Here is a 10,421-nt window from a genome sequence, read left to right as displayed (position 1 = left end):
CTTATTTTGGGTTTTTTTGGTTTTAAAAAAAAAAAAAAAAAAAAAAAAGTTATAACAGCCGGGTTACGCACAATTACAATAAATAAGGAAAACCTCAAACAATAGTAGAAGAGAAAAAAAATGGAATGGGTGGAAGAGAAATCGAGATGATCAATAACCCTGTCTTGGTTAACTAAGGCAGATGTTAGTGTATGAAACTTATCACCTCCATTAAATACCAGCTAAAACCCATAGAATAAAAGATTCAAAGGATTGACTCTATTTTAATGGTAATCTAAGAAGTTCTTCAAGATACACAGAAGTTTTTTAAATCTCCCAAGTCTAAATTCAGCCATAATGTAACTAAATTACTAGTAAATGGCCATATATAGTAAATACCACATTAGGCCCCATTTAGGAAAAACTCCAAGCCGAAACAAAGGCCAAAATAAGAAAATAAACCAATTTAAGGGAATTAGGTGATGTGCGGTTTTCCCAAGTGTGCGACTGCACATCTCAAAGGAAATTTGAAAAACCCACTTTTTAACTATAGTGCCTGTTGTGAATAGGGAAAAGTACCACATAGATGGTTGATAGAAAGAGAGAGAGAAAATGTTCTGAGGCACATATACCAACGTACATGTTGTCCCTATTCCATATACCTCAGATGGTGGTTTAAGGTTGGATAAAATGAGGAGAAATTTTTTGTGGCAAGGCAACAAAGAGACGAAAGGCTACCACCTGCTCAAATGAAAGAAAATTGTCAAAAGTAAGAGTCAAGGTGCATTATGCATCAAGAACCTTAAGAACCAAAGCAAAGCAAAGCTCTTAAGGTGAAATGGCTATGGAGATACCCACAAGAGGCCCAAGCTTTATGATGTAACTAGACATGGTTACCCGTGCACGCTGGACCCACTATATATTAGGCGATAACTATCACAAATATTGCTATGTTAACAATTGGTAAAAGATTAGCAATATATACACATATGTTGTTTACACATTGCACTGCTTATACGCATTTACAGAATGCTATTTATGTATTTACATATTTGTACAAAAGTGGCAAAATAGATGGCGGCGGTAGTCATCTTGGTGTGACGCTGTAGTTGACAAAATACCCTGCAGTTGAAAGGAGAAGTGTTTTTAAGTTGTAGATAGACAGCATAGTAAGAATGATGTATGGTTGATTGTGACGTACCTTGTTAAAGCATTGGGTGGCATGGATCTTTTTGTCCAGCTTTTCATAGAAGGCAGTGCATGGGCAAAAAGATAGCAAGATGAGGTTTACGTTGCTGCAAAAACTTTTTGGGAAATCAAATGTGAGATTTTAGTAATGTGGCAGTAACTTAAACAATCGAATAGAAGTACACAAATTACCTATCATTTAATTAAGTAAAGAGGGTGCACAACTGAAGCATGTGAAGTAATTATTAACATAAACAGATGAAAATAATCTAGATTTGAGATAATTCTTTATACTGTTAAGTTAATATACAGTCAAGGAAGCTTGGAGAAATGGAGTGCAAGCATTGTAAATTTCTTTTAGTAAGAAATTCACAATTTTACCAACAAAGCTGAATAGTAAGTAACTAAGACATTTCTATGAGCTAAGGTCACAACAAGTTAATATGGATTTCTATTAAACAGTGTCTAGAATCTCTTTTTATGTTAGCTAGCGGGGGCGAGAAATTACGAAATCATTTGCCCCTTCAACCACAATTAACTTTCATATGTTGGGGTATGACACTTGCGCGAAAGAATGGTATATGTAATTACCTCATCTTGTTATATTTTGTTGCAACAGTATGAATTTTGGGCAAAGCAGTTCTTATATAGAGTTCATTTCCTTCCCTTTTATCCTTTATATGATCTGCAAAGGTTTTACCAAGGATGACAAGGCCTATGTTGTTTCTAGTAGTATATACTATAGTATATTTTGTTCAAGCTAGTAGTGTAGAGATACTAAGTTTCAGGTATTTGTGATTATATGTAATTGCAACAATTAGAGTTCCATATGTTATGTGTACTATGTTTTTTGTTATATGTTCTTCATAATTGGAATATATTGTATGTTGTATAGAAGTTCCTAATATTAGTACAAGACTCCATCTCCATCAGCAGGGGTGGCTAGCATACTGTCAGGGGTTCATTTGAACCCCCTTCGGCAGAAAGTATTACTATTTATACATGGCTAAAATTATTTTTTATGTAAATATAGTAGATGTCGAATCCCCTTCGATTAGTTCGTGGGTTTACTTCTTTAGATTTTGAACCCCCTTGTTAAAAATCCTAGCTCCACCAATGTCCATCAGTGTAGGTATTTGATGAACAAAATCTAGAAAAATATAATAATTGTTCCGAGCTAAAGAAAATTGAAGGACTTGGTGCAAGCACAACTATATTTCGTTATCCTAAAGAAAGAATTTTAACGTAACTAATACGTTAAAAGTACGAATTTCTGTAGACCATAATCCCCTTCGATTAGTTCGTGGGTTTACTTCTTTAGATTTTGAACCCCCTTATTAAAAATCCTAGCTCCACCAATGTCCATCAGTGTAGGTATTTGATGAACAAAATCTAGAAAAATATAATAATTGTTCAGAGCTAAAGAAAATTGAAGGACTTGGTGCAAGCACAACTATATTTCGTTATCCTAAAGAAAGAATTTTAACGTAACTAATACGTTAAAAGTACAAATTTCTGTAGACCATAATATCAGCTAAAGGGAACAACTTAGGCTCCAAAAGTTGAAGAATATTTGAAGGTGTTATCTAAGTCAAAACTACCAATATTCATGATCTACAATATTTACTACCAAAACAACTTACGCTCCAATAATTGGAAGAAACAACTAACCAGAAAGGCGAAACAAAAACCCGAGTAGAGCAATCTGAGAAGAAGACAACAACAACGTGAGTCCTTTAGGAGCTTATTTTTAGCCCTAGGCTTCTTCTCTGGGGGAGATTTCAAAATCGAGCTCCACAAGAACAACTAACTAATTCTTGCAAATCAAATTAAATCAAAGATAAAGGAAAATTGAGAAGAAAAATAGCCAAGCTGAGAAAGTAAAAGAAACCTAGAATTGTCGATGGTCGGCTGTCGGCAGTCGGCGGTCAGTGGTTGGCAGTATCTTTGGCTATGGAACAGAACAAGTGGTGGAAGATTTTTTTAGATATAAGAATAAGAAAAATGGAAAAGTGGTACCTTAGCTGACTTTTCAATTACCTTAGATGGACGACACATATACAGAGAGTTTAAGTGAAAAGTCAAAATTGTCCTTCACTAAAATTTTAATGACTAAGAACAGACATGTTGATACCAACAGCTTTACCCATGCTTCTAATATAGTAGAAATGTCATAAAAAACAAGTATGGGGAGCTGGACAATTGTTTAACTAAAGAAGTCACTACCCCTTAGGGTGTTAGTCTTTGGAGATACATTAGGCTCTTCTGGACTTCTGGGTTGCCATTCCTTAAAAGTCACAATCTACTATCAAGGTACACAATTGCAACACACGACTCTGTTTTGGTTAGATAAATGGATAGGTCTTGATAGTTTACAAGGCTTATGTCCTGACATCTTTCCTTTGGCTCAACATCAACTAAAACAGCCGCTGAAATGTGGACAGAACAAAGCCGGGATTTGGTCCTGGAATGACATTTAAATGATTGGGAAATTCCCAGAGTTGCTAAATTGTACAAGTTTTTGGAGAACTTTCTAGGAATAGAGTGAGGAGAGAATTGTTTATGGTGGAATGGACATAGCAAATGCATATATGAAGTGAAAGAGGGATACTAGCTGACAAACCAAACTAGAGCTCAAATTATTATGTGGTCTTGGAAGCACATTTGGAAGCCAAAGTGCCACACAAAGTGGAACGTTTCACTTGGCTCCTAACTAATGAGGTTGTTTTCTGTTCCGCTTTGTGCTTAACTACTTATGAGTTCATATGACCTAGTTCTTAGGAAATATTGTGCCTTTGGGGTCCCATTTTTGATACTCTCTTATTTTGGTTGGCATAATTAAGTTCAACTAATTGAAACATGCACTTTTGATCCCTCTATTAATAGATTCACTTAACTATCATATGTTACGTGATTGTTGAGTGAGTGTTATATTCTTATATTGTACATATAAAGTTGTTAAAATAAAACTTATTTTCCTCCAAATATAATGGAAAATGAGCCAAATGTTATATTTTCCTCAAATTATGGTTCATCCAATAAGAACCCGATAGATCTGTGAATTCCAACAGCTGAGGGAGGGACCAAAAGCACATAGCAATATAATTAAAATTAAAATTTCAAATATACTTAATTAAATATAACAAAAACAAAATTTGAACTTTGCAATAATTAAAGGACCAGAAGTACAATTCAAGGGTTCTTTATCTAAGGATACAAGCATCTCATCAGCACCAAAGCACAAGCGCAGAAAATAAATAAGATGTTTAATGAACATAGATATCCATTTAATTCTAGGGAAAGAGCCGATACATGTACCCTTCGGGGTGGCCCAGTGGTTTGGGCTTGGAACTTCCATGTTGGAGGTCTCAAGTTCGAAACCCCTTGCCAACGAAAGCAAGGGGTTTGCCTTCTGGGTCGAGCTCGTCACACTGGACTTGCCTAGTGCGGGTTACCTCTCCTATGTGGTTTGCGAGCTATTGCATAGGAGCGGGGGTTTTACCCTGCGCATCCAAAGGGTAACGGCTGCGGGTTTTCCTTGTCATCAAAAAAAAAAAAAAAAAAGAGCCAATACATGTAACTGTTTGACTTATGTTGAACGAGGTTGTATGTCATTCTTCAGTTTCCTTTTCTTTTTTGGCAGGATCTGGGCAAGAATTGGCAAAAGTTCAAGATAAGGATGCTGGTGAGCCAATTGGAATACCTCCCTTGCCTGCAATGCAGAAGAAACCTGGTATCCAGGTAAGGTCCACAACAAGCGGTTCATCCGGAGAGCAATCAGATGATGATGAAGCTGAAGGAGAAGCAGAAACAACTCAATCAACGGATCCAACTGATGTGAAACGTGTGAGGAGGTAATACAGTTTGCAACTTCGTTTTAGATTTTCTCTTGGTCGTAGCCTACTCTTTTTTTCTAATATTCTACCAGTTAATAGTCTCTAATAATTAGATATTAGATTTTAAGGGAACAACTCTATCCAACTTTCTAATTAGTTCTTCCGTACTACCTACGTAAATATAACAAATTAGGAAAATCCTTTTGGTGCTTCACTTTTGTATAAAATATTTAACAATGTGTATACTTGATATATTTGTATTTACTAGTTTTCGAACACGTGCATTGCATGTGTATCTCTACTAACTAGTATTAATCTTTTAAAATGATACAATATTGAAGTATGCATGTGATGAAAATCTTTAGAGGAAAATACAAGTACAAATTAATGAATGATTTGCTTATTGGACTGATATTTATTATTCATCGCAAAAGCACTAACTTCTGAAAATTGTTTTCAAATTATGAATATCCTTTATTTTCTAGAAATGAAATCTGAATTTGGGGAGGAGAAAACTTGCTTTTAGTACCTTTTCTTAATATCATTGGATCAGAATAATGAATAAGTAGAAACCACATTTGAGTGAACCCACGAATAATTCAAGATATTTTAAGGATAGAAAGTAATAAAGAACAAATGTTTTTTTTCCTTCATATTTTTAAGCTATGATTAAACAAAAGAATTTGCAAATAAAAGTGCTAATGTTATAACTAGTCCATAAATTATGTAAACATTACAATTTGGAAAAGAAATTATTAGCATTTTCTTGAAAAACATATCGAAAATTGGAGAGAAAAAAACTTAACAACTTTGAATACATGAAATTAAATAACAACTCATCATCTTCTCAATGCTAATCTTTGTAACCATGCTTGCAGCCTAGTGTGCTCAGAGATTATGATTGGTACAATTTGTTCACCAAACCTTACTTGTGTGACATCTCATTCCTCGCTGAAATTCGAATTCACTCAATGACTACAAATCACGCTTGAGGTTTTCTAGGAAGAAGAAGCGTAAAAAACTTAGAAAATTTGTAGTTTAAAAATTAGAGGAAATCCCTCTATTTATAACCATCAAATGCTAGTATGCTTATTGTGCCTTATTAAAAAAGTCACAATCTTTCAGAAAAGTCACAATCCTTTAGAAAAGTGACCACTCTTTGGAAAAGTCACAACCCTTCGGAAAAGTCACAACTTGTCAGAATAGTCACAATCCTTCAATGTGAAGAGGTTGTCTGTTTTTAATATTATATATATAAATAAATAAATAAAAATAAAATAGAAGATATACTAAATTGAGTGTTTTTAGTTGGGGGTATAATAATTTAACATCAAGTTAGAGAGTTCATGCTTTTAAGGTAGTATAGATAGATAGATAGAAAAGTGACCACTCTTTGGGAAAGTCCTAAATTATCGAAAAAGTCACTACCCTTCGGAAAAAGTCACAACTTATCAGAATAGTCACAATCCTTCAATGTGAAGAGGTTGTCTGTTTTTTATATTATATAAATAAATAAATAAAAATAAAATAGAAGATATACTAAATTGAGTGTTTTTAGTTCGGGATATAATAATAATTTAACATTCAAGTTAGAGAGTTCATGCTTTTAAGGTAGTATAGATAGATAGATACATGAAGAAAATTCTTTTTATGTTTTTATATTGGAGAGAAATCTTTGCTTTACTAATAAAGTAAAGCGAGAGATGATCAAATTCTTTCTTAGGGTTTCAAGTAATTCAACTAGTGCCAAGAAAAATATCTGGTTGTAGGGCGGGGCAGTGAAGAAAGTTGGCACAATAAGTAATTCCTAGGGTATCAGTGGCAGAGAGGGGGATCACTCGATGCTGCTTTAGGCGCTCATTAGTTAGGATATCCCAGACTCCTACGGGAGGCAACATTGAGGAATTTTCTGCAATGGGCAAAAGCTTTACAGAGCAATGTCGTGTGAAGGTAGAGGGCCCAAGGGCCGTGAACTTCTTTTCCCGGAGAAGAAGCAATGACAGTATCTAGAAATAAGCATTGGCTAACTCTGTGCCAGTAGTTATGGTAATACATGTAAGCGTTATTTGGAATGATCGAGTGTTGAAGCGTCTACAAGTGGAATTTAAGTTCACTGGCAAACCTTGGTGCTCAACCCCTAACAGGTGGTGGAAACTACCAAGTTGGAGTACTAGGAGTAGAAGGACTTCCTGGTGGAGCAGTGAAATGCCTAGAGATCGGAAAGAACACCAACGATGAAAGCACTCTACAATCTCTACTTGGCTATCACTGACACTGATAAAAGTAAGTTAGGGGAACGAATGAGATTATATTCTCTAGTAGGCATAATGCGTATCGACCCATGCAATGTGTAGTTATAATGTGTCTTGATGCATATTCTGCGATTGAGGTCAGACCTCAACCTCTTGATTTGGAGATTTGACTTATTTTCCTAACTTTCTATATATTAAATGCGATACACTATATATGTATAAATTTATAATATTGTCAAGTACATTAGGTGATTTTGTCTTGCTATAGCACTATGAGTAATCAGAATTATCCAAAATCTTTTGATTTTCTCCTCTTGGCTGATTTCTTTCCATAGCTAACAAGTGATTTATATATTTTGGTTAATGCCAATATGCTTTGAGCTTTCTAATTAATATATTTAGTTACCAATAATTTTACCATCTCCAAAATATAAATTGTTGGAGACTAGAGTTGTTGAAGTTGTGTATAGGAACTTGTATAGTAAGAATCCTTCTTTTTGTTCTGTAGGAGTCCTGATTTTGTAAGCGCTAGCACCAACTTAGTGCTAGATATTTTCTCTATCAATATAATCATTATTTATCTGTTAAAATAAATTGTTAATTTATGAGGCATTGAAGAGCATGATGTTACTGTGTGAAAATAAATTCTCTATGATACATTTGCAATAACTTCAATTCAAGACATGTTATTACCAGTGAATTGCTTTATATAGTGAATGAGATGAAGGTAAGATATCGCGGTGTTGTTACATTTACCTTTACATTTTTCTGCTAGGCAAGTTGTTCTTGTCATTTGCGTCCTCAGATGATGTGGTAACATTGTCACATTGTCTTTCACTATTTTTCTGATTGGTAAATTGTCCTTATCGTTGCATCCTCAGTTATTGTATAGAAATGCGATGCACCGGGTCCATAAGTACCTGAGTCTACAGTTCAAGTGGAAGACTTTTGAGTTAAAGGGATACAGAGATAATTTGGCCTTGCCAAAGGCCTAAAAGCTCAAAGTTCAATGAGGATGTTTTTGGTTTGAAGGACTGGTTCTATCCATCTCAGAGAAAACAGAATCAAACTACCAATTGCTGGTGCCTCTGGACAAATGGATCTTTCTGATTTGCTTCTGAAGGAAAGAGCTTCGATGATGAAGGTGTCATTTATGACAAGATTACTAGTCTGTTTTAGGCAGAATGAATATTTGAAGTCCTCAGAATATGATATGGTTAGAGGTGGACTTGTGAATATAAGTTGATTGGACTTGATTTTGTTTAGTAATAATTTTATAACTAAAATCATGTCGATGGTAACAAATTCATTGGGCATCCAAGAGATTAAGCTTATTGTTGGTATGTTGCATTTTTGGCGAGTATAACTGGTTATTATCCTAATATTTTGTACCAACTCATTGACAGAATGCTATCCAATAGAGAATCAGCTAGACGCTCGAGAAGAAGAAAACAGGCCCATCTGACAGAACTAGAGACACAGGTATGTTTCTGGGTCATGATTTCAGTTAATATATACTTTCAACTATTTGTTTAATGAAAAATTGTTCATGCTAGGTCTCTCAAGTACGAGTAGAAAACTCCTCTTTATTGAAACGCTTGACTGACATAAGCCAGAAATACAATGAAGCAGCAGTTGACAATAGAGTATTGAAAGCAGATGTTGAGACATTGAGAGCAAAGGTAAGGCTACTTCTAGTGTTTGGAGAAAGCAGGTTCAACAAAATTCTTTTTGTTTTTGTGGGAGAAAAGTGAGGTTAATATAGTAGACAAGGATGTCTTCATGGTATGGTTAATTTTATCAATTGATCAGAAGTTAAACGAATTCAAAATTCCTGTTATATTTTTGCTACTCCTCTTTGTATGTCATTCCATGTTTTTAGATGCTGAAATGGCCAATGTGCTTCTTAATCAAAGGCTGTATTTAAATTATACCTGGACACAAGCTTAACCTACTTTGGGAAACCTAATATAGAAGAAAAGTGGCTCAGAAGAATCCTCCATACCTGTAGTAGATAGATCTCATATGTTGCGATTTTACTTGGGGAGAAAGAATTTTAGTTATTTGTTCTATCATCCTTCTGTTCCACTCTTTCCTCATTGTTGAAGTCTTGTGGTTAGAAACCCATAAAATATTCCTTCATGTACTGATGTGCAGGTGAAGATGGCTGAAGAAACTGTTAAAAGAGTTACTGGGTTGAATCCTCTATTCCAAGCTATGTCTGAGATATCGACAATAATGATGCCATCTTTCACTGGTAGTCCTTTCGACTCATCAGCAGACGCTGCTGTTCCTGAACATGATGACCTGAAACGTCCCTACTATCCAGCGCCTGAAAATGGTCATATGCCCAACCATGATTCTAGAATGCAAAACGGTATGTTAGATATCCCTCCTATAGGAAATGTACATCAGAACTCCGCAACAGAAGCAATCGAGGCCAACACGATTGACAGAACATCTTCAATGCAGTGAGAGGCTAGCTTGGAGCATCTGCAGAAGCGCATCCGCGGAGAAGCAAGTACTTGTGGAAACCAAGGCAAGGGAGAGTAGTAGAGTGACTTAATGAGCAGAAAAGTTAACAACTGCAAGGAAGATTTCACAGAGATCTGTAAATCTTACATATCATATGACTTCGAAATAATTAATCTTCCAAGCATATCGAGTTTATCTGAAGGAAAAAAAAAGCAAATAAGAAGAAGACTATTCTGTGTGCCAATGCTTTTTCGGTTACACTGTTATATTAATTTAATTATCTGTTTCCTGGCCTATTCTTCCTTTCGTCGTTTTATTCAAACTCCTCTCTTTTCACCTTCATACCATAAAAATATGACACTTGGGTCTAATTCAATCCTAAAACTAGCTTATGAGAAGAGGATTGTCTAAGTTCATATAAGTAGACCACTAGTTGATTCTCAAATTAATGTAGGACTTTGACCTACTCTAACACCTCTTTCACATCTATGTCCAACTGAAGTGTAGATCGGGAGCTCAAATGGGATGAACCTGATTTTGATATAATGTAAATATATGATACATTGATCTAACTTAACTTTAAAAGCTAGCTCATGAGGGCATATAAGCAGACCATCAACTCATTTTTCAACTAATGTGAGATTTCGACCCACTTTAATGCCCTGGTTCACACTACAGTTGGATCTGGGTG

At 35.1% G+C, this 10,421-nt stretch overlaps 1 protein-coding gene across 2 annotated transcripts in view; it reads left to right on the top strand.

Annotated features, from left to right (window-relative positions):
* Positions 1-10,026, top strand: part of LOC102604219 (light-inducible protein CPRF2-like) — a 14,083-nt gene extending 4,057 nt beyond the window's left edge. The window contains exons 3-7 of one of the 2 annotated variants that reach the window (XM_006357667.2): positions 4,811-5,021; positions 8,662-8,737; positions 8,812-8,937; positions 9,413-9,632; positions 9,728-10,026. In XM_006357667.2, the coding sequence (XP_006357729.1) occupies positions 4,811-5,021; positions 8,662-8,737; positions 8,812-8,937; positions 9,413-9,632; positions 9,728-9,738 (644 nt within the window). In that variant the 3' untranslated portion in view covers positions 9,739-10,026. Of the gene's footprint in view, positions 1-4,810; positions 5,022-8,661; positions 8,738-8,811; positions 8,938-9,412 lie in introns of both variants that reach the window. The other variant, XM_015313571.1, reaches the window with a different exon arrangement.
* Positions 10,027-10,421: the final 395 nt, after the last annotated feature.

This window comes from Solanum tuberosum, unplaced genomic scaffold (assembly GCF_000226075.1).
Source record: "Solanum tuberosum cultivar DM 1-3 516 R44 unplaced genomic scaffold, SolTub_3.0 scf00258, whole genome shotgun sequence".
Lineage (NCBI taxonomy): Eukaryota > Viridiplantae > Streptophyta > Magnoliopsida > Solanales > Solanaceae > Solanum > Solanum tuberosum.
The sequence above is the reverse complement of the archived record's forward strand: the minus strand, read 5'-3'. Positions and strand labels throughout refer to the sequence as shown.